Below are 25,456 nucleotides of genomic sequence, written 5' to 3'. Positions count from 1 at the left end.
CTGGTGCTTCAAGGGAGTGTCACTCACTGGCATAGTCCAAGTTTGGCTTTGTCTACATGGTGGTTTAGTTTCATCTGCTTGTTTACTCCAGAGAAGAAGTTGAATATACTGAAGACATATGTGCCCATATTTAATTTGTAGGGGTCTGACTGCAAGCATTGGCAACAAATGTATAGATTGGTAAGCCGCCATGTGTTTTAGGGGAAGTCTGTTAACAGCTTGCAAAAATTCAATGTTTTGCTTTGGGTTCTGATTTCATCTGATTTTTGAGCTACATGCAATGAAATTTTTTCTCTGTATGAATTCACCCAAGTAAGACTATAGGTTTGAACTTCAAACATCAGCATCTGCAAATGGTTTTGTTGCCTCTGTGAAATTAATTGTTTCCTAGCCTATCACTGTGTGCATGTGTTTTATCCGTAGCCTGAGCAAGATCTCCTTCAGAAGTGATCACTAGCAGAAAAATGAATTGTTTCTTTAGTGTCTGATGGGTAGACTTACAATGGTAGAGATAAGCATGGAGTGGTGTGCCTCTTCTCAGTATGTATTCATTTTGTAAGTCAAAAGAGGAGACACAGTTTTAAGACTAAAGCACTCTCACCCAACACTAGTTTTTCTTATCCTATTCCTACATGTGTTGTTCTTAGAGGTGTTAGTTTCATAAAATACGTAGAGGCAGAGGAAAGGTTTAAGTCTGTTAACTCTTAATTGTTTTCGGTAAGAATGGCACAGGAATGGAATTTCTTTATGTAAAAATACAAAAGCTGGATGCTGTCTCACACAAGGAGAAACATATTTCAAGCAGATGAACTTTCAAATGAGGATGGAAACAGCAACTCATGCATGACCAGGTGCCCTGTTTTTCTGTGCTGAAGAACTAAAAATAATTTACATATTTTTGTTTTTAAAACATTTGCATGTCATCTTGGTGTGATTACTGGCACATGTTGTATTGATTCAATTTTATTGTCACATTATTATCTCACATTCAAGGGTCACATGTGCTCCACATCTGGTGAACATTGCAAAGCCTTTTGAAAAAACATCACCATGTTTTTTTTCTTAGAAATGCTTATGGCAAATATCACGGTCTTGCATCTGCTTCTGCTATTGGTTGCAAAGAGGATGCACTAGGCTGTGCCTACTGTCCAGTTACAAAACCACCAACAATAACATAATACATTTCCTGTTAACTGAAGTGATTAACTCCTTGGCTACTGATCCTTGTTCCTTGCACTAGAATGACTGATAGGAATGAACTTTTTTATAGTTATTCTTGCTAAAATATTATCTTGCTTTTGAGGAGACCATACTTTAAAAACCACATGCATAGTATTCAATATCAAAAGTCTCCAAGAAACTACTACTTAAAACATTCTGGGAAATACTGAATATTTTCCGGCAGATCTTCCAGTGCTGTTCTGGTTTGGTGCATTGCTTGGTGCATTTTATAGTGTGACTGCATGACTATTTACCACGCTTCATGACAGTGACGTTGCATTTATCATGAACATCTGATGGTGTGAAGTACACTCATTGCAAACACCATCTGTTCCATTTCCCCATACCTAACCAATTGCACGCAAAGAAGATTGCAATGTGCTTTTTGTACATTATTTATTACATAGGGCAAAGTTAGACATCATGATTAGCATCTTCTAACATTTCACCCTTAGGTGCATATTATGTAAAATCTCATTTGGAGATACCTAAACCCAAACTCAAAAATGAAACATGTTTAGTTGGGCTTAGAATGAAGGAGAAAATATTCTTCTGACTCAATCATGAACTTCATTTCTCTTTTGGGACTTGACTTCTGACACAGAGCGAAGGCCAAAATAAAACCCAGACTGAGTGAGGGCCCCGACTTAAACCTGCTTTTAATTAAGCCCTGTAAAGAAGCTTTTCTGCTAAAACTCTCAAGTTGAAGAGTTCATGCAAAAAACCTCCCTGTGGCTTATGAACAGCCAAAGTGGGGGCATTCAAACATATATTTTTGAATAGTTTAATACAGAAAAAATTCAAGTGAGAAAGTCCATATTATTTAATGCAGTTTTTATCAGATCACTCCTTCTCCAGTTATTTTCTTTTTTCATTGTTCTGTGTGTTTCAGTTAAAACTTAATGCTGCTACAAGATGGTTTGATATTAACAAACATGAAAATGAAATTGTTTTGGTTTTCTTTTTTCCTAATTGCACATAAATCTGACCCAGTTCAGCTGGACACAGTTACAGGGAGTTAGACATGTAATACACATTTCAAATCAGAATCCTTGTGCCAAGGCAAAGGTCAAAGTAATTTTCTTGTTTGTTTGTTTTTAAAGGGATTAAATAAATGTAGTTTTACCACAAGGAAAATGACAGCATCCATTGCTCACTTATAGCTTTGAAGTCCACATTTAAATGGGAGAAGACAGTCTTGTCTGGATGGGTGGCAGGGATAATTTCAGAAGTAAAGGTTGTGTGATTTCTGTGCAAAATGATGCTCTGTACAAGATGTCTGCTAGATCACTTACACTATCAACCCCAGACAAGAGCTTATAGCACATGAAAATAAAGCTGTGGCTTCAGTGACAGGCTGTAAACAAAAGGGGTGGGATACAGTTAATGGCAGCAGTGCAGTGCTAAAGAAAAATAAATAATTCCCTTTTACTTGCAACTGGCAAGTGCCAAAATGCTGAAACATCATCAATCATCCTTGATGACTAGATGAGATCATAAACTGAATGAGGAAAAATAAACTTGAATTTAGCTTAAATTGTGATTGGCACAATAAAAATTAACTTTCACCCTAAAAAATGTTTTTTTCTTCCAAAACATTTCTAGCTGCCGCCTTTTCCAACTCTTCTCCACCCATTGCAGAAGTTCCAAGTGCTCCTCAGTGTTGGTAATATCAGCTTTCCATGTCTGTTTCAGCATGTGCTTTTAGTTTTTTTCTTGAGAAGCAAGCTGCTTTTGCATTTCTTCCAAAAAAGCATCTTAAGTGTAGTCTTCATATAAATACTGAACATCATGTTATTCACAGCCTCATAATTCACCAGTCTAGCAGCTGAATAATGTAGCAGGCATAGAAGACTGGGAAGCAAAGGATGTTATACAGACCAGGAGAGCCATTCTGACAAAAATCTGTTGGGGAAAAACTTCCTGGGAAAAATACGTTAAGTTTCCTATTCAGTTCTTCACACATCTACAGTTTATTATGAAGAAAATACACACTCTAGGGAACAGTTATGTAGTGTCAGGAAAACTGACTTGATGTTTTAATTTTTACAGCTGTTTGTGTTTTGCACCACGATTTTTTAAAAAGTGTCTTTATCATATCCCTGGAGAGAGTTGTTCGTTCTTATGAGTGGATAGCTTTAAATAGAAAAGTTAGGTTCTGGAAAGTTTGAGACCTGGTAGAAATAATACTAGAATTCCACCAATAGTATGAAGTTCTGACACTGTGAAGTCAGCTTTGAAGCTGGCAGTCTACAACATTAATTAAAAGATAAAGCAGTGCATCACAAATATTGCAGTCAGGCAATGATCATTACTAATTATTTGAAAAACATCAGATATGGCTGGAAGAATCACTTTGACACTGATTTTGATAGGCAATAAGCAAGGAAATGCTGTCATTTTAGACCATTGGTTTAAAGGCAGTGTTACATCCTGGCTATTCGTGGCACATACCAAGTAAGTTAAGAACATCAGTCTCGTTCTTAGGGGTCTTATTGGCACCAAATTGGTAGAGATTGAGTAGTATGGGAGCTCAGGCTACCCCCCATACCTGCTGAGCTTTTGCATACTTACTTTATCAGTTGTGTAGATAAGGGCTTTTGCTTCACTGTGCTGTCAGTCTGGTCTTTGGTCTAAGATGAAAACATTGAATTTAGTTATGTAGTGTGGGCTGGGTTCAGCCCTCCCCTGTGATATCAGATGTATAAAGGGAACCTCTGATGGTAATTAGTGTGTATTACTGGTGAGTGTTGGGAACAAACTATGTGAACGATCTTTTTGATAGACACACTGAGAGGTTAGGTTTCCCCCTTAATAAAAAACAAAAAAAATACATAAATGCTTTAATAAAATAAAGGCATTTATGCTTTAAAGGCATAAATTCATGTAATCATTCTTGCCAGAAAATTTGATTACCCTGTCTTCTAAATTCATGGCATATTTAGGTGAGGTGGGTGACCAGTGAAAGTGTGACCTAATTCAAGACTGAGAACTGGTGGAGTGGTTCTTTGTGTCTAATTCTCAGTTATTTTGTGGTTGGCTCAGTGCTTGCTAGCCTGTGCTGAAAAGAAGAGCTGAGAAAAGATGACTGTACTGGTTCCAAGGAGAACTTCTTACAGCTGAAAGCTGAGTCAGCTCTTGCAAAGCCCATTATACCTCAATCTCATGATAAAGAGTGAGTTTGGAACATCCCAGGAGTCCCAACATTTTTTCAAATCAAGAAATTTTACCAATTGTTTTGCCATTGCCATTAGCAAAGTTGCCTTTGCTGTGTGGTTTCTACATTCCTACCTGCAGCATCAGAGCCTGTTCTGAATTTCATGGCTGTGGTACTAAATATTCTACATTTAATAGCACTCTGCAGAGAACAGCATGAAATACTGGCTTTTGTTGCTCACCCTTGCTCTTTTCCTGATGTTTGGGTTATTTGGGTCATTTGATTGTTGATCAGTTACCTACTAGTTATTTTCAGGCAGAATGTTTTTCTTTTAGTGCAAATTTTCTATTGCTCTGTGCCTGAGGATTTCCCCTTCTTACCAGGATTTTAATAAATTCACTCCAAAAGTTGGTAGAAACATGTATTGGAAGGCTAAGAGTATATTCTGGAGGATCAGGTGAGTAACAAGAATAACGTTCAGGTGTCTTTCATGAATTCAACCCTTCAGTTTAAATGTAAAACACTGTTATTCCTGTAGTAATCTAGAACTTCAGCAAGCTGTTTTTTGGCAAAGGCAGTAAGAATTAGGGGTAACTGAGAGACGTCAGAATTTTTTCCTGATAGTAATTTTTTCTTTCAGTAACAGCAAATATATATATTTCATATCCTTCACTTTACCCACATGTACTAAAAGGTTGCAAGTTTTAAATTATCAGTAAACTAGTAAAACAATCATTCTTATTCTTCAGTGATCCTCTGGGAATCTGGTTAAGAAGGAAAGATTCCAGGAAGCCAACTCTCCTGCAAGAATGAGGAATTGTGATTACTTGTTTCAGAGTATTTGTCCACTCCATGGGCTGGTTTGAGGGTCAAGATCTGGCAAAGGCATTTCACTCCCAAGGGAAGTGGAAGCTATTGAGGCCAGTGGGTAAATTTAAGTAGCTTCATTTTTCTTTTCTAATGCTTCTGCCGAGGATCATCTAAGCCCTCACAAAAGTTGTGCAAAATAAAAGGAAACCGTTGCACTTAACGTATACATTTGCCTTTAGTGGCTAATGGAACATTCACATCATCTTTCATTTCGGACATGAGGTATAGCAACTTCTGGTTTTTCTTCAAGGAATTTGGTTTGTCGGGGAAACATCTGGTTTATGTAAATGAGCAGGGAATTCAATACATGAGAAGGTGATTGCAAAATAGCATCTAGTGGTCTCTGCATCAGTCAATCACTTTTTGCAAAAATAAACAGCTATTACATCTGTAACTGCTGTCCCTTTTTCAGTGTGCCATGTTAATGAACATGTTTTGCTCCTGCGAATTTAAAGCAAATAAATGAATAAATTAAAAAAAAAAAAAATAAGAACAAAAAAAAAAAGAAAAAAGGGACGAGAGAAGCAGCATCTCCGCTGCAGAAACGACGTAGCAGGATTTTCCTGATCGTGGGTAATACCCTGCTGCAGAGGGTCGAGTTCAGCCTGGATCAGTTTTCCAGGCGGCGGCTCCGTGCCCACAGCGCTCCAACAGCGCCACCTGCAGGGCACGGCCGTGCCCGGGGCACTCGGGCCGCGCCGCCGGGAGCGCCTGGGCTCTGTCCTGCCGTGCTGTCTGTCCTGCCGTGCTGTCTGTCCTGCCCTGGGCTCTGTCCTGCCCTGGGCTCTGTCCTGCCGTGCTGTCTGTCCTGCCCTGGGGTCTGTCCCGCTGCTTCGCCTTCCTCGTCTCAGACCCCGGTCCCGCCGCAGCGCGTTGGGCTGAGGCACTGCGCGCCGTCCTCCTGCCACACCAGCGGAGAGGTCCGCACACTTCTCTTTGCTCTTCTGCAGAAAGCGAGCTAGAAATTCACCTCAATGAATTCAAACGCAGAGAAACAGTTCGTATCTTAAAGTTTAATTATTCTGATTTCTTTTAACTCGGTTCCGTCTCGGACATGTTTTATTAAAATGATTTTGGTGGCATTTCTCTTGCATGTTTTCTGATGTGGAAAAACAAATCAAAACCCACTTATCACATGAATCATTGTTAAAGTCAGCAGTAGTCCTCTGTGTAAAATCTGCCAGTAAAAGCCAGGAGGATGGGGATTAAACCTGGAGCACATTAAATTAGTTCCAGTCTATCCCGAGCAGGCTCTGCATTGCTTGCTTAGGCAGGCAAAACGGAAACAGGCAGTTTATAACGAGGCTGGTTTAAAAACCATGGGGTTCATTTGAAAAAGATTTATATCCCTCACTTATATAAACATTACAAACGTGGGCTGCAAGCAGGAGGCAAATCTTTATCGAAATCTCTTTAAGAGCTTTTTCATTGTGAATAAAATGGACAGCGTGTACTCTTGTTTGAAGATCCGCCAATATCTGTACACTGATCTTTTCTCAGTGCTCTTCCTAATTAAAATATGACTCGGGGTAGAACAGCGAGACCACCAAGCAGTCGTTTGCTGGGGTCTGACAGAAGTGGCGATATCTGAGGTGGTAGAGGGACATTGTTTGGAGGCAAGAGAAAAGATTGTCCGGAGACTAGTCTAGTTTTTTTTGTAGTGGTTATAAAAAAAGGGAAAAAAAAGGTGAAATTATAAAGAGAAACAACTGTGTTTAGATTTATCTCCACCCACTCCCTTCCTATGCTGCTGTTCTTAAACAGTAGCAGAGACATTTTGTGGGGTAAATGATCTTTGCTAGAGCATGCAGCACTGTCTGCTGGGAAGATGAAAATATTTGCTCCAGGAAAACTAGAAGTAGTCTGGGATGTGAGTGTCCTGCGTGACGACTGGAATGCAACTCACATTGTAACATTTCTGGGTAACTTAATTGTGATGATGTTGTTTTGAAAGGTTATTTTTAGAAGGAGTAAACATACATTAATGCAGTAAAAAATAAATATTTTTTAGTAATAACAGTTTTTTCTAGCTCTTGCAGTACCATTTTACTGAATTTAGGGTACGTTATACGAAATCTTCAGATCTTGGATTTAACGGAAAGTGCTTTCCATATTTCATTTTGATGTTAATAAACAGTGTCTAAAAGAGCTTTGTAATACTAGTCTGCCTTCCAAAACATGATCCAAGACTCAGATAAATGATTCAAAGTATTTTGTGCATTGTAATATATAACTAAGGTCCTCTGGATTCTCTCATCAAACTAGGTTGTCTCACACCTCCTTTTTTTGCTGTGATGGTCTCTCCATGCGGAATATCACTTATGACCCAAAAGTCTGATTGTCATGTCCTGAGAGCATGCTGACAGATGGCTTGTTAGAAAAGTGGAAGCTTTCTTTGCTGTGAAATGAGTTAAGAACTTTCTTGTAGTTCTTTAAGAAGAAATTTGGATTTTTCTGCTCTTCTAGTGGTATGAGTATGCTACACTGGTAAAGGTTGGAAGCACTTCCTTCCTGAAGTGTGGGGAGCCAGAAAAGAAGGAAAGAAATTACATCAAAATGCTATATTTTCTCCCTTGTAAGAGCTCTACAGGAGAGGCTGTGAGATACACAGACGTACCTATACTGGCTTTTGAAGAAAGAAGCCAGTTGATGGTGAGCTCCATCTTGTGACAGCTTGATGGCTGTTGAAGCTCACACTAAATAGGTTACAGCAAGCTCAAGTGTGCCTCTATTGTATTGGCATCAGTATACCATGATTCACAATGTAGGTGGGGGCTGTAAAGAGAATTGTTAGCTACACTGAATGTTGTTTCTCATATCCAGGCCTCAGCATCAGGCTATCAGAGCACTCAAATTAACATTTGGTAGCATGGGAAGCTACCACTGCTTACAGAAGTAGAAAAGCAAGAAGCTCACATTTGGACTTGGAGCTGAGCATTGGTCTCCAGAGGATCAGCCCAGTGCTGACCACTGAGCCAGGACTTCTTTCTCTGCTACCAAAAATCACAATGGGTAACTAAATGAAAAGCATCCTGGAACCTCACCTTCTAGCATGTAGAGCTGAATTCGTGGGATTTTTCTTTGTTTGTTGGATAGGTTTGGGGCTTTTTTTTACATTGCATATAATAACCACCTTTTTTTTTGCCTGTGGAATCTGAATTGTATTGTATTTCATGACAAGCTGATACTCTCCTAAAATAATTTTTTAAAAAATAGTTAACATGTAAGTAGCTTAAGCCAGATCTGGTCTTATCTTTCAAGTGTTGTTTTTTGGGTTTCTTTTCCTAGTTAAAATGAGGTGGAATATACATTTGTCTACATCTTTAGAATGAAACTTGGAACGTAAGAAATGCTTTCTCCATGAAGCAACTAGGAAATATATATGAAAATAACTGAAAACTTCTGAAGTCCTTAAATGTTTGGAATGACATGCATGATTTAAGTGTTTTTAGATATTGGGACCAGATGTCCTGTGCTCCAGTCGTCTCCCTTTGCACAAATGGGATATCATGAGGGATAGCTATGCTGACTCAGGCGTTTGGCTGAGTGGGAGGGAAATCTCAGGGGGACAGAAAGTGGGATTGTTTTTCTAGTTGTAGTTCATGCTGGATAAATGGATGGGGAGGAGGTGTGGCAGGAGCAATCCCTGGCAGCCAAGATGCCCTCACATGGCCCTTGCAGCTGGTGATGGGAAAGCAGTCTGACTTTTTTTCTGCCCAGAGCAAGGATCCAGCAGCAAAACCACTGCTGGTGCCACCCAGCTGGCCTGGCTCCACACAGGGATGATGGGAACGCTGAAAGGAACCAAAAGAGGAGAGGTCTTGCTACGTGCCAACCAAAGGAAGGACACATGGGCCAAGAGGCAAAGAACATCATGACTGACAAGCAAGTGTTGCATGTACTCTCTTATAATGAGCATCCTAAAAATTCACATACCCACACACAGGCATGCACAGCCCTGGCTGTGCAGTCTGGTCACAACTGCAGGTGAACACCAGCACAGAAGATTCCTGCCCAGTTAGGGAGCTGAAGAAACAGCTTGTAGGCAATTGAGTTAAATTGTGCTTGAAAAGAGAACTGTTAGCTTCTAGAGCAGGAAAGCATTTCCAAGATGGGATGAGAAGATTAAAAGAGTGGGATTTCAGTAGTGCTTCATCATAATTGTCATTTTACCTATGCCTGTATTTCACTCGATGTTTAATATTAGATACATACAGAGTAGTCATTGTCGCTGCAATTCACACATTTATAGGGGAAATATTGTCCTTTTCTTTGAAGTATCACTGTTCTGCCATCTGCTGCTCTCTGAAAGGTGGTAACCTGGTTAGTTTTTCATGGTAGTAGAAAACTGAACAGGAAAATTAAGGTTTTAACCTGATACATTTCATAAGATGGAATGAGATATGGTTCTATAATTAACTTTTATTCTCCCCAGTGTGAAGAAAAACATGTTCTTCCTTGTGCAAATCATGCCACAGTGAGCATCCTCTAATGGAGATGTCCTGTGAATGAAAGTTTTCTTCCACATGCGAAAATGAACCAGGCATTCCTAGGTTATAAACTTACTTATACATATGACATCTGCCTTTAATCACTGTGAAAACCTGAATCCTGCTTGAAGCATAGGGAGCCTTGTACAAGGGCTAGAAATGTCAGTACTCTGTTGTGATAACATTTACTGTACTGATTAACAGCCGTGGTGCTTTGCAGTGAACTGATAATCTGCCTTCACGTGTTTTTGTGTTGCCGTTGTGTCTCCTTCCTGTGGTTCCAGCTGGAGCTGAGGACAGAGCAGTGGGATCTCCTCTGCAAACCTCCCATGTCCATATATTTTTATGTATTATGTCTTTGTCTATCTGCAAATCAAGTTGTAAAATATTTCAAATACAATGCAAAACATTTTCAAATTAGCTATTGTTTAAATTCCTAGAACAACATGATCTGGCATCTAGTCTCTTCAACTATCTCATGCAAGTTCATGTTTTAAATGTCTTTCAAGTTTCTTGACATGTAGGAATTTCAATTGCTAGTATTTTAGTAAATTCCAACAGTTCTTGGTAGGTGTGTTTGTCTTAGTGATAGATTTTCACCAAGTTTCTTGGCCACTTCTTTTTTAAAAATAAAGGAGCAAAATAGAAGGGATGAGGAGAGTGAATGCTGCTTTGCTTAGATCTGTATCCATTTCCACTGAAATAGCCAACAGAAAGTTGAATCTCAGGGATACTGCAAAACGGGGTATGTTTTGGTCAAGATAGTACCCTTATTCAGCATATTTTATGTAGCAGTATGATCTCTAAGTATCACTAAAAGATATCAGGTGTATGTTTGGCCCTTAGCCGAAATCGTGATTTGAGTGATGCTTTGGTGCAAACTGGCATTGTGGCTTGTGGCAATGTATGATTGATACCCTGGCTGTCTGTTAATATCAAACTTGTAGGGGCAGAAGTTAACTGGATTTATTTTGAAAAGTCTGATGGCAAGATAACACAAACAGAAAAAGTTAGTAATAGTTAATAATGTCTTTCAAAAAGACCCAAACAGTCATGCAGGCTCCAAACTCCTTTTGTTTTTCACTTGATGTGACTGGTTTTGCCATTTTACCCTTGCCCCTAGTCCTCATTTTTCATTTCTGGTACCAGTGTCCACCATGGTGTGACCCATCACCAAAAGTCTGGAGGTTTTCCCACAGCCCTGAGGAGTTTCTGGAACATCTGATGTTAGATTAACATAGGAGTGAAGGACGATGCATGAAATGAAGGTTTGAGAGAAAGAAAAGGTGATAGGAAAGGCAAGAATGTGAAGAAAGCACAAGATGGGCTTGTTTTGACTGTCAGTCTCCTTTCATGACTCACTGCTTACAATCTTCACAGCATGTATTGTCTTCATCTTTTCTTCTGCTTCTGAAGTACTTTTCCCTCACAGTTCACAATTCCTTTCACTGCAATCAAGAACCATACTAAACAGTTTATAGATTTATTCACCAGATGCATTTAATGCACAGCATTCTATTCCATGAGACCACTGAGTCTGTGCTTTCTGCTTGTTTTCTGCCTTTTCACCTTCAAAAAGTCTTTGTGAAATGTGTGCACAACTGGGAACATACTCACCAACCTGAGAACTGGAAAAATCATAGTTTCAACTTCCCTTGTTCCTCATGTGCCTTTCTTGACTACATTCAAGAGCTGTCTCATACTCTGAAATTTTCTTCTGTCCAAAGAGTCATACATAAACTGTTACTCTTCCTTTTGATAAGAAACTGTCTCCCACTATGAAGAAATTTACCCTTTCAGTTGTTTTGTAATTGTTTTCAATGTTATCTCTAGCTTTTCACATCCTTTAAAAATGTGGACTCTAGGACTTAGCACAGTATATAGGAATTAATCCTGACAGTGCCACATACTGTAGTAAAGCTGCTTTCTTACTTCTGTCCCATTGATACTGTATTTTCTAGTTAGTTGGTCCTTTTGCCATGGCCTTGATGTAAGTATGTTTATGGACTGGATCAAAAATGCAACCGAGATAGTTTGTTTAATAAAAAAAGTTTACTTCTGCTCAAAAGCAGCTGTCTACAGAAGATTAGGAGAAGAGAACAAGGTTATATGATATTCTCCCTGTTCCAACCACTATGAGTTCTGCAACAGTTGTGGTTTCAGTGTATTTACTAAAATTTGATGTAATTTTTTTCCCCCTCTGAAATTTCCCATCATCTTTGTAAGTCCAAGTAAGAATTTAGCAGCACAATAACATTTGGCAAGAAGTTCCACATGTAAGCAAATTGCATGAGGAAATACCTCCATTTAATTTGCTCTTTAAACTGGCTCCTTACCACCTCTGTGTATTACCTCTTTGCTGTTGTGGTGAGAGAGAGTGAGCAATCATGCCCTACCTGCCTTCTCTAGTCCACTCATGATTTTTTAGACCTTTTCTCTCTACTGGGTCATCTATTTTTTTGACCTGAATGATTATACTAAGTTATCTAAGCAGGAATTCAATACTTTTCTTTGTCCTCAGCATCTCCCAAATCTTTTTCAGTAATCATCTCCTGGAACAGAATCCCCTCCTTTTGCAGGCATGATCTGCGCTATTGAAGGACCAAATTGGTTATGCTATATTTTTTTCTTGATTTAGACCCCTTTTTTGTTTTCTAACCAACTGGATTCTTATCCCTTGCTTTGTAGTGATTGAATGCTTTCCCATTGTTTCCCTCAAAGCTGATAGGAGTTTTAAGCTCATAGGATACTATGTTATCCCCATGACCTTTTCTCAGTTTTGAAGCCCTACCATCTTCTGGCAATTTTCTCAAGACTTAGAGAAACAAACAGCCTCAAAAGCCACACACAAAAAATCCTGACAAGCATAGCCCCAAGATCTTTTTTCTGATTTTATCTTGTTTTATCTTGACTGTGCCTGTATTCCTTTTTCATTCTTCTGATGCTGTTTTTGCTCTGCTGATTCATGTTTTTACCAAGCATGTCTGTAGAAACTATCACAGCTAAAAGTTTTGACTGAGTAGGTTGGAAGTGTTCCCTTTTTAACCTGCTGATGAGTCTCTTATGTCAGACATGAGGTGATTTAAGTAAAAATCTCCTTATCCTTGCAGAGCTTAGTCTAATAAAATCCAGACTTATTAAATATCCTTTTTTCAGTACACTGTTGCTCTTGAGCCCCCGTGAACCTATTAAAATATCTTAACACAGCTGTACATGTAGATGATCTCCAAAGAGAGGGAAAAACTGGACCATATGATGTAATGATTGCCCCACAGCATAACTCATTATGATGAGGTGATTTTGGTGCTGTTGAAGAGGAGATATCAGTGGGCATTTGAATGTCTCAAAATGTATAAATCTTGCAGTACTGTCAGAGTGACAGAATTTGCTTGTTGTAGCAAAAGAAACAAAAATAACTGAAGTAGTCATAAGATGATTAAAACCAGGAAATTGTTGTCAAGCAACTGTGGTGCTCAGTGAAGATGGGAGAAATATCTTAAGAACAAATCTTAATTATGTTGTTCAAAATATAGCTTCTTTTATGTCCTAAGTATATTAGTTAAAGAAAAAAAACTGGAATATACTACTTCGGCTGTGGGATCCAGATGTAATCAAATTGCTTAGTTCATGATCATAGGCTAGGGAGTTATTGGCAGAAAGAACTGTCCTGGGCTTTGCTTTTGTTTTGGTTTTAGAAATGATAGAGCTTGAAGAGCTTGTTTTAAATACTTGTATTGTTATCACATATTAGCTGTTAAGTGTCAGTGCTGTGTTTTTGGAATTACGCAAGACGCGTTAAAAAATTATCTCTGACCAGAAGAGCTTACAAATGTTGTACTTTTTAAAAGTTTTATGTTGTCAGTAGTTTTTTCCTGCCTTTAACATATCACTGCATTCTGTAGTAACTTTTAACATCCTGGATAGATATTTATCAGGTATACAAAAGGGCTGTTGATGTCTGTCATGTTGACTGATAGACACCAATTAAGCATCTGCCCATATGACAGTGTATTGAAGAAGTCTTCCAATGAGCAGGTGACTGTTTCTATAATTTTCTTTTATCTCTTGGCAACCTTAAACTCTAGCTCATCTAAGCTTCAAGCCAGCACTGTTGCACAAGGAGGCAGTCCAATCTTTGTCCTTCACAACTAGTGGAAGTGTTTCTGTGGTCAAGCAGTAAACCCAAGTAGAGAACCATGTATGGTTAAAATTATTTGTTTTAATGCACAGTCACAGAAACACTCTAGCAGGTGCAAAAGGACGAGGCTGCTGTGGTGAGTGGAGGGTGAGAATGAAGTCTAATTGGGAGAGAGCATGGACATAGGATGAATGTGAATCTGTATCTTTGACAGCATGAGCCAGGTTAAAAATAGCTTCTGGAAAGCATACTCCTTTTATTTGTTTACAGTAAAACTTTAAGATCCTGTCTCTCTACAAGGAGAGCCTGAAAATTTTCTCTACAGTTTTGAGAACATAGTTCCTTGGGCAATGTTCAGAGTGGGTAATAAATGCAGAAAAGAGGGCAAGAGATTGGTTTGGCTCTATAGGGATATTTCGTTAAAACAGAAGAACCATTAAAAGTAATGACAGAGGAGACAGGTCCTAGATTCTTTTACTCTTTCCTGTGTCTCTCACTAGCAGTTTAGTTCTCCACTGTTTTCTTTATATGTGTATTCTTGGTGGCTTTCTGTATCGTTTATCAAGTGAATAGACAGATGCTACCATTAAAGAGAGGAAGATGCAGTTGCTTGGTATTGGCAGGGGCAAGTCATAAAGCTGTTTTGGTCTCCAACAAAAGGCAGTTGATGTCTCTCCTGACCTTTAATGGCTTACACTTTTTTTTTTTTAACTGGAGGCAGCCATTTACTGCCAGCATCTTACACCTCCACTCTCAATCTGCTGTGAGTTCACTCAATGCTTTGTCTGCTTTCCCCTAAGGGCAAAGTTTGCTCATTCTCCCTGCAAGGAGAGGCTTTGTCAGCCCCTCCCCAGCTGGAAACATAATTTTGAGACTAAAATTTTACTTCCTGCAAAAGGAAAATATAGACAGTGGACTGTGGTTATCTAAAATCCCCTGTCTGAACTGCATGGTCTATATCATGACAAATACAGACTGAAGTGTTTTTCTAATGGTGAGAGTGTGGTACTTTTAAGAACTTATTTTTTTTTAAATCATGTTCTGGGTTGCTTATTCTTGAATCATACCCTAGAATATGTAAAGAGAAGACAAAGCAGAGGTGCATTTTTATCGAAACCTGCCTAAATCAATAATTATAATGATTTCTAGAGCTTCATAGCAAATCATAATTTGAATGGTAAGATCATACTTAACTGATTTATTTTGTCAAATCACTAGTCACCTGTAGGCCATTTAATAAAAACTAACACATGATATAATTGTTTTGCAGGGAGTACAGACATCTTCCCACCCATATGGAAATTATGTGCAATCAACCCCAAATCTCAGATGGCCAAACAGTGTAAAACAGCACGAAGCAGAACTGCAGCATTTGATTTATGGGCAGCTGAGCACTGCAGGCAGCAAGGACTCCTCCTTAGCTTGGCAGCGCCTGTTGTTTTCACTAAAATGACTATTGCTGCAGAGATCTATTACCATCAAAGGATCTGAGCCAGTTTCACATACCCATGAGGTCCTCTTCTGGTGCCATTGTCACTTATAGCAGTTAGAATGTTCTTGCCTCTGTCTGGACAGTGGGAAAGTTAATACACAGTGTGGCAAAATCACAAACCACAAAAAGTCAAGCCCAGGTAAAATATGAAAAATCGAATAGGGCAACAGTGGAAAGCTGCTTATTCCACATCTCTTTTCCCACCTAAGTTATCAATAAAAGGAGCTGTTATTAAATAGGCCAGTCCAGGAACATAGAGCAGCAAATTACCCAAGGGCTTGTGAGTTTCCACTGATTCTTCTGCTGGTTTTACCTGCAGCTGGGTTTTGGGGTTGTTTTTTAATTTTGGTTGTCTCCAATAAAATTCTTCATCTGTGTAAAGCTGTGTGGTTCCCATTCCAAGAAGTTCTGTTTAACTCATGTGACCCCTGAAGGAATTAAGCATGTTTTGCTTCCTGAATGGAAAGCCACTAGAATATTTACATAGTGAAGTAGTCTCTCAAGATTTATCTCCTCCTTCCTCCTGGATTTTAAAGAAAATAAATTCCACTTGGTTGAAGTTGATTTTTGCTTTAATATTTTTAATGACGTGTTGAGGACACTGGGTTGGAAGCACAGGGGTTACAGTGCTCAGTTCTAAGTTTTGTCAGGGACACACGTTAATTTAAGTAAACTCTGACCCTCATCTTCTCTTCCTCCCAAACTCACTCTGTTTTCTATTGTGTAAAATAAGACTAATGATACATATGGCTTTAGATTCTTACAGGGTTTTTTAATACTGAAAATAATGCCTCTCACAGAATTTTTTCTTGGGTTATTACACTTCCTCCTAATTCCTGTAGATCCTATAAATAAGATTTTAAATAAGATTTTGAAGCAAAATGTCATGTTCAGCATTTAAACCCCCCCCAAAAAATATGTTTGTACTTTCTTCACTATAATCTGCCAAAATTCAGGTCTTTTGCAAAATTCAGCAAATTGGCATCAGTTTATTTATCTTTAGGGACATCAAACTATTACACTGCTTAAGTTCTAAAAATAAGTAACTAAAGAGGGTGGAGAAAAGAGACAGAAAACAATAAAAATCTGTCACAAACTCTCCCTGAATTCTCGAGAATATATGATTAGAGCATTAAAATGTCCAAACCATGCAACCAAGCAGAAAGTGTTCGAGCTTGGGCCTTTTAGCTGGCTCTGCATTAAGCAGCATTAATGTTTTTATACAGTCTTTGGAAAGCTCAGAATTGACCTGTTTTTATTATTTTTATTGGCTCCCTTGATGATAGACAAACGGGGCTAACTTGAGGCCAACATAACCAGCAGGAAATTTGGGTCATGGGTAGTTACATTTTTAAAACTTTTGTTCTAGGGCTGTTAAATCAGGGTAATTGATTGATTGTTAGGTGGTGCAGGGAGCCCCTAAATCACTGGAGGTGGCCAGATAATGACAATCTGCCAGTGGATTTTGTTTGAGGCAAATTTCCCAGCTCCCTATGGAGCCATGCTCTGCAGTGAGGTTGTGAGTCCCGTTTTTTTTTTTTTGTGCACGGTCCAGTCCAACTGGTCTGTTTGGACAAAATAGCCTCTGCAACTTCGAAGTTCCATTTGAAGTCCTCTGTGGTGCCATTTCCCAGGAGATAAGGGGAGAAACATTCCAGAGAAGTTCATACCCCAGAAAGACCCTATGTGCATTCTGAAGTTAATGGTTTATTACAGCTCTTTAATTTTTTTTTTCTTCTTTCATTTTTACTTTGAAGATAAGAGGTGGCAATTGTTACTTGAAGTTGTTGAGTTTTAGCCTGTCTTACAGTAAATCACCCTGCAAGTTTAGACATGATTTTTTTTAAATCATGTATGTTTGAAAGTTTGCCAAAGATGCTGTACATGTGTACTTGCAGGAGCTGTGATCCTCAAGCAGGAGTTTTTCACTCTACTATTCTATACAACCATGTACACCCCCAGTGCTCTGTGCCTGTGGATAATTCGTGCATACACAATACAGCTTTATCAAGAACTCGTCTTCGGTGGTGTAGCAGCACACAATGGCATCTTCAGAGATGGAGTGAAGTAGAGTCTGTGTATTGGGAGGGGAGGAGGGGAAGAGATGATGCACCAGTAGGTAGTAGATGATGCTCAGTAATACCTGGCATAGGTCTTACCTTGCCTCTTCACATAAATGAATTCAGGCTCATATAGACCAAAGTTCGTCATCTATTCCAGAATGATTCCACATGTAGGTTTATCTTGATTTCTTAGATTTTTTAGGGCTGATTAGGCTTTTGCTCATTGCAGATGGCTTCCTTATGATAGATGCATACCTCTGAATTCCTTGAAGCTTTGTTTTTTCCCATCGTAGGATATGAAAGGTCTGATACTTATTGTACTGGCATCCAAATGAGAATTTACTTGTGTCACTTTTCAAGAAGAGAAGAGGTAATACTCGACTAAGTCAGGGCTGAGTTGAAATCCAAGAATCAAACAGCCTTGTCTTGAGGATGGCCCCACTACCAGCACATGCCAGACTGGTGCAAAACACCAAAGATTTGCTTCCTGGGTGGAGCAGGGCTTGGACTTACTGTGTATGTGATTTAGCACTCCCTGCCCAAACACAGAGGATGCCAACACCTCCTAGATTTCAGAATGTTCCTTCTTGGCTCTCACATGCTTTTGACCACTGCAGCTTTGTAATTTATTGCTTCAAGTCTGCAGTTGCACTTACTGGTAGGTTTTGTGGATAGTCAGAAAATTCTTCTCCAAGATATGTATTCAAATGGAAACATAATACCTGACCTGACACTGAAGTCCCATGAAGGATAGATCCATGGCAAAACTTGTATGTCAAGAGCAGGGTGGGGTACAAAAGTCCATGTAAGTACAGCATGGAAAAAGGTTTCTTGGAGCTTAAGTAATTCATGGTTTCTTAATGATTGAGATCTGTGGTAGATCAGTGTAGGTATAAAAATTACAGTTTATGAGATGCATGTTAGTGTTTCTGAGACTGACAAAGAACAACTGAAAATACAACTCCTGAAGTACGAAGTATGAAGTATGGAGTACACCAGGAGATAAAGCTTTCAGTTTCTGTGTTCCTAAAGCTATTGCATAGTTTTTTTCTTGTATAAACTTGTGTCTCTTCCTAGTATGTTTGATTTGTATTTTATTTACTTATTGTGAATTAATTTAAAGGGTATATTGTTGGCTGTGGTGCCATGGCTATTTACAATGACTAGTCTGTGTGAAGTTACTGTAGTATCAAGAATAAATGTTTGCAGACTTGACTGCTTGGATTACAAGAGATTTGATGTTTCACTGTATACTATGAGCTGACGCACAGGTTTTCACAGGGGGATCTTTTAGGTGATCACAGGACGAGGGGCAGGATACTGGTGTTGCAGGTGACCTCCTGGTTGGATCTGAGCAATTGCTAGCACAAGGAGAGAAAGACTGTTCTTTCCTCCCACATCTCCCTCCCCATACAAGAGCAGAGCGTTCCTCCTGTTTGCCTTGCAATGTTCCCACCTCTCACCTGATCCTGCAGCTGATACCCAGCTAAGCCAAAGCAGAAAATTAGCGGGTAGAAGTTTCATCCACAGGTGTTTGTGGGCAGTGAGGGTGGCAGTTTGATGGGACAATTAGTCACTGGCCTGTTCTGAGTGGCAGAGACCTGCACATGGATCTAAATGCCAGCCCTAGTGTTGCATGATCTGGATGTCAGCAAGTCAATGGAAGCTGGACTTTGAACCCCCTGCTCATGTACAAAATCAGACCCAAGGATGAAGCCTAAAAGTTGGAGGAACTGCTTGACCTTGTGCTTTGTACCATTTCTACCCGTAGCAAGGTATGTTGCTCTCATCCTCTCACCATACTGGTACTTGGAGAAGATCTAAATCATAAGGCTTTTCAAGTGCTAAAATGCTGCTATCTTGAATCCCTAAGAAAAAAACTGTAGACAAGTAATAAATTCACTGTCTGAGCAGCAAATAAATCCCATCACCATCTACTGACTACTGAGAATGTGAATATTGAATGATATGCCACATGTGTAAGTCTGGTCCCAACTTATAAGCACTATGGAGACAACCTGACACTCTCTTCCTTCTGTTTTCCAGACTATTGGTGAGTCAGAAATGCCCAGTGTTCTGAACCAGTTATTGCCAATGATCAAGTCCTACAATGAAAGGACAAAAGATGATTATGCCTGTGAGGACTTCCTTGTTTTGCTGATATACATATATTCTGTGGTTGGAGAAATCAAATGTGGAAAAGAGCTGGACACAGCTGAAGAAGAGGTGAAAAAAGCCCTCGTCAAGGCAATTTGTGATGAGCCAGAGCCATCTCCTTTGTTGCAGAAAATTACAGGTATGATTCTGCTTGTGTGGTGCGAAATTTGATGTCTGGGAACATGTGAACTGGGAAATTACAGGTATGATTCTGCTTGTGTGGTGAGAAATTGGATGTCTGGGAACATGTGAACTGGGAGAAGTGTGTAAAAATGTCTTGTCTTTTCTGTGGTGCTGAGAATACATGAGTAAGCACAAGGATTTCCTGTAGATTTGTTCCATCTCCTATGTTCATATATGCCAAATGCTGACAGGCTGTCCTTGAAGAGTGCTGAGTCTGATGAAAGCTCTGCAAGTTGTTCTTTTTGTTAAAGGTTGGCTAAGTTTGTGTGTTTTCATAAGGTAATCTTTTCCACAATTTCTTCCATTGATTGGTGTAAAGTTGACCCTGGGAAGTCAGAATTAATCCTGGAAACATGTTCAGTGAACCACAGTTGCTTTGTGAATACAAGAAGCTGGCTTGTCTGGCATAAAAGAAGAAATGTGTCTAAAACCAACACTGAGCCTTTTGCTGAAACAACATGAACATTAGCCTTTAAAAATAGCATGCTAAGCCTTTTTTTCAGATGAGCATTCACAGAATAGGAAAGCCCTAACCTCTTGTTGCTGGTATCACATTTTAGAAAAAAAAAAAGTTAAAAACTTAATTTTAAATGAATTAAATGTGGCTCAGGAGTGGCCTAGCATGACAGAGGGGATCTCACTTTCTGCTATCAGTTTTCTTGGGTTTTAGTAATATTGAGTAGGTCATTGACCAGGTCATCTTTAAGTTGAGGAACATATGAGCATAAATCAAGATGTTGAGAGGAGCTTACAATTGAAAACATTTGCCAAGAATGGACCCAAGTGAGGAGTCTCAAGGGAAGTGCTGTTGGTTATTCTGGTACTATTCCCTGTGGGCACTTCTAATTCAAAATACAGGTGTGGTCTCATTGGTCTGCTGTTGTTTTGCGTGTAAAATACTGTAATAGTTAAAAGTCTAGGGTAGAAATGGGGGCACTCAGTCATCTTTGCACTGTGGTGTTATTTTAATACTCCTGGCCACAGTGCCCACAGTGTTTCAGGCTTCAGGTAGGCTTTTGCCTTCCTGTTTTTCAATATGTACTGCACAGCTTGTCCACAAAATGGTGCTTCCCTCACAACTTCAGTGTTGTCTTCTAGTGGATGGGTTGTAGTAATTTCTAAATCTCTGCTTTCATACTTTTCCCCTTCTCCAATAATCACAAGTTTTAAATCAGTTTTGTCAGTTTCTCTTCATTGTGCTTAATATAAGTCTGTGAAGATTTTGTCTCTAAAACTTCAGCCCAGTAGCTAAGAAAAGTTGAAGAGAAACCCAGTACAGGTAGTTTTAGACCAAGCCCATCATTATTATGTGATAAAATTTGCATCTTTATATTTCTGTATCTGTGTTTTAGCACAACCATGTCTGTGCAGTCTGCACAGGCAGGTGATAGTATTGCATACTTTTTGCATACTTATTGCTTGATATTTTTTTGGTTCTTCAGCATTTTTTGTTTTTATATATTACTTATTTTGAGGTATTCATGGGAGAGGGCAAAGGAAAACAACATCTATTGTCATAACCAGAAATAAACATCGTGTTGGCAGCAAAGTATTACATGAAATTTCTAGTATTTCATTCAACTTTTAATGTCTAGGGCCTTGTATAAATACTTCATAGGTAGTTTTCAAGCCTTTATTTATCCAACCATTTGCTTTGTCAGTGCTAGTGGAATTTGCTGAATTTGCAAATTGCTGTATTTGCAGTACAGTTGATTTGGCAAGGCTTAAACCTGGACCAGCCTTAGACCTACTCCTCCTTGATCTCTATTTTGCCACACCTGTGTTCTACAGACTGCTGCCCTCTGAACCTTAGGTAGCTTGCTTGCTACTTGAGAGGCAAAGCAAGTCAGAACTGTAGGACCATCCACAAGTTTTCCTTCAAAGGCACAGCAGGACTTTCTTTGTAGCAGGGCTGAAAGTCAGGGAACAGAGAGCAGGGACGGCTTCTCCTTTTTGTACAGTCATAGATATAGTGCCAAGACATATCCTGCTACCAGCAGATCATCTATGAGTTACAGACTGACTATTCCTTTTAGCAGATGCAGGTTGGCATATTTTCACAAAGTCAGCACAGCTCTGCAAGTTAGCAACAGCCATGAGTCTGGACAGATTACGTTCCAGATCTGCAGTGTTCTGCCCTCATTTTATTTTGAAGTCAGAAACAAGAAAACCTTTTTTATGTTCTTAAAGGGCCACAAAAGTTAATTAGACTAAAATAAATTTCAGTAATGCTTAGAATTATTCATTCATGATCAGGGCAAAGCAAAATGCTTATGGACTTTTATTTTCACCTGTCCATGAAGGTAAGTATTAGGAAGAATGTTAAATGTGATATATCAGGAGACAAAACTGTGCCAGTTATTGGATGGATTTGAAAGACAGTGCCTGCTGGCTCATTCCTCCATGCTGAAGTTTCAAACCCTTCTGGCAATCCATGATTGAACAGCTTGAGTCATAGCAAGAGATAGCAAAATTTACTGTTGCCTGTAAAAAGAGGCACACAGAAGTAATTATACATAGGCTGCAAATCCAAGCATTTCAAACTTGAGAAATGCCAGTAAATAATTTTCCCATGTAACCATCATTTGACTCCTGTAGCACAGTCCTCAATTTCATGATTACATAGTGTATTTTCTATGAGCCATGTCTGCATTCACTGTATGCACTGAACACCACAGAGAACTAGAACAATAGAGCTTCAGTATTCTTCACATGAGGAAGAAGTACAATAAAGTAAGTGAGACTCTTACGATATTCAGCAAGTAACTTTCTCTGGCTCTCAGTTCGCAGTTGATGAAGTGGACTGGTGCTCAGCTTTGTGACTCATTTTGGAACTTGAAGCAGAAAGTCATTAAATTACATTTTGAGGTATTTGTGATTACATGTCTTTGAACAGAGGGGACTTTGTGCACCTGGTGCCTGATGTTTTTAGCTTGGGCCCAACACTGTACTAAGGCTCTGTGGTTGATTGAAATTGAAATTGAAATTAAAAGCCGTATCTTAGCTGTGACTCTGAACTGCTGCCTCAGCCTTTTGCTTTCTTCTTTTCTGCAAAGCATGGAAGTTGTGCAATCTTGACAAGTACACGTTTTGCTTGGTTTTATTTGTTGTTCCTATAGAGTCACTTGAGAAACACAATGCAAAAAAGCTTTTAAAAGCTTCAGAAGACTTGTCTTTTGAGATCAAATTATCAGTCAAAGTAATAGTCAGGATTATATGAGTTATCTTTTATTCCTGTTATACTTGTTAAATGTAAACTTACTAATGCTTGCATGAGTCTATGCCTATAGGAAATCTCCAGTTATGTGACTACCTCACAGAGCTAATGCAAATCTCCCCCAAAAGAGGCAGCCCACAGGTGCACAGGGGATATTTGTGCTATTTGGTGTTACCTAGTGAAACTGGACTGGTATTTGCAGCAGTGGGAAGAAAGCAATTGTCAGAGACAGGGCTTGTCTGTCCCATTGGCCACACTAGGTTTCCCTAAGGCACTCTAGGTTACAGGCCTCTGCAGAATATGTTAAAGATGCAGCACTTGCACAAGCTTATATTGTGTAAGAAGCACAAGCCCTTCCAATTTCCTGGCTGTTGAGTGTTAGGATACTCAACCTTACTGTTGCCTGAACATATGTTTTCCCAAATATTTGTACAATAGCATTCTGCATTTATGTAATACCTTGTTTCATTGAAGCACAAAAAAATATTGTGGGATTGTTAAATAAAATGAAAATGCAGTGCATTAATCACACATTGAATTTCAAGAAATACAATACTAAGTTTTGCATGCATAATAATATAAAACTACATTAGCGGTGTCTTGTGTGATGGAACTGTTAAATAATAAGTGTAGGTCTAGAGTATTCTAATGCCTTGGGTAATAAAACTGAATGTAACAGTTCCAGGATTTCTCCTGGGTGTAATTTGCCTCAAACATATGTTCTTCATCACTGATTCCAGCAGAATGTTACAAACTGGAGGAGAAAAAGAATAGACCAGAGCATAATGGAAAATTATGCTTTTCCCAGAATGCTAAGTGTGGGAGCTTTAGGGGTGCGGCTTTTTGGCAGCTGTTTGAAAAAAAACCTGCTGCAAAATAGCATATTTATTTTATCATCTTATCTGTTCATCTAATTTTCTAAATGTCTGTGTAGAGCTGTGTGCAAATGCAAACGTCTGCAAAAGTAATGCTAATAGAGCCACAAAGCGATAAAAAAGTCTATTTTTTCAGCTGTGCCATTCTCTCTTTTTCATCTGCAAGTCTCTGTGGGAGCTTTGTAGAACAGATCTGCCTTCCATCGTGTGCTCTGAGCCCCCCCAGCCCAGGCAGCTGGCTGTGCTGCCCATGTGCAGGAATTTTCACCTGTTAGGGCTGTATCAGTTGCATCCTCTTGAGCTCAGGTGTAACAGGAATTCTTTTGTGCCAGGAACTGCTGGCATTTTTAATCACAAAATGGATTTCTGGACTTCTGGATTTCTCTTGCTTTTTCTAAAATCTGTGTGTTACAAAACTGGGGGGGTGGGCAGGGAGCAAACTCAGAAATCTTTAAGCAAAGACTAAAGTGGAAATGCAGAGTTCTTTTAATGTCTAGAGTCTTGCATAAAAGTTGTCTGAAGTCTGTATTGTACCCTTTTTGACATCTGTATATATCTAGGGACTGGGAATCATAAGTCTCTTTATCTTTTATTTGTCTGGAGATACATCTGAATCTTTGGGTTTGGAGGGAGAGATTGGATGCTATTTCTTCGTCTTTTCTCATAGATTTGGGTTAAATTTGAAAGAACAGAGTGAAGGTGATGGGCCAGTGGAGGATTCCTTACCCATGGCAGAGGAGTTGAAACTAGAGGGTTCTTTCCAACTCACATCTTTATGTGATTCAATGATTCCCTGATTCCATGGAGTGTAGGCATTGGCATTTTGGATTAGACACTTCTTGACTGATTCTGCTTATCCTCAACATATGATTTTTTGGGGGACATGTTTCATATTAATGAATTAGCATTTCATGCTAATGCCAGTGTGGCCTAAGTATCATTAATCCTAAAATCACTCCTGGTTTTGCAATAAACGTTTGCATTCCTAGACAGGGACAGACAGTTTTCTCAGAGGACAGGCATACACAGACAGACAACTTTTATTTGATTGTGGTCTTCACTGCTGATTTGGAGCAACATTTTCCCAAACCTGGCTATATTATGGGTGGGTAGGCAGGTAGGTATGAAATTGGCTGAAGTTCTACTATATCCCTGTCAGACTAAATGTGCCACTTGCTTTGTGTAGGAGGGAGTTTTCCCAGCTTAACAGGAGAGGTATAGCTCAGGTATCTGGTAGTGATTTTATATTCATACAGAAAAATAAACCATTGTTTAAAATCCAAGAGTGAATTCTGAATGATTTTAAATTTTCCACACTTTTACAGAAAAACAAGTGTTTTCTGTAAAGTTAATAAAGTTTGCACTAACTCAGTGGAACCCACTGAACTAACCCACCCCCTTTCTTGCATACTAGCTTATTTCCAAGTAATCTGTGAGTTTTGCAGCAGAACTGATGGGAAAAAAATAGTCATGACTTGAAAAAAAATTAAACACATTAATGGCAACAAGTAGACAAATTAGAGAAGTGCTAGTATGGTGGTTCTATATAGTGTAGGTATTTATGTTGGGAACTATAACTGGCTGCATTTATAC

The 25,456-nt window shown here is 39.1% G+C and overlaps 1 protein-coding gene across 1 annotated transcript in view; it reads left to right on the top strand.

The window, feature by feature from the left end:
- Positions 1-25,456, top strand: part of SCFD2 (sec1 family domain containing 2) — a 186,866-nt gene that overhangs the window by 59,770 nt on the left and 101,640 nt on the right. The window contains exon 5 of the mRNA XM_023925784.2: positions 19,478-19,727. Coding sequence (XP_023781552.2) covers positions 19,478-19,727 — 250 coding nt within the window. The remainder of the gene's footprint in view (positions 1-19,477; positions 19,728-25,456) is intronic.

Source organism: Cyanistes caeruleus, chromosome 5 (genome assembly GCF_971803275.1).
Source record: "Cyanistes caeruleus chromosome 5, bCyaCae1.hap1.1, whole genome shotgun sequence".
Lineage (NCBI taxonomy): Eukaryota > Metazoa > Chordata > Aves > Passeriformes > Paridae > Cyanistes > Cyanistes caeruleus.
Note: the sequence above shows the minus strand (reverse complement) of the source record. Positions and strands in the feature narration are given on the sequence as shown.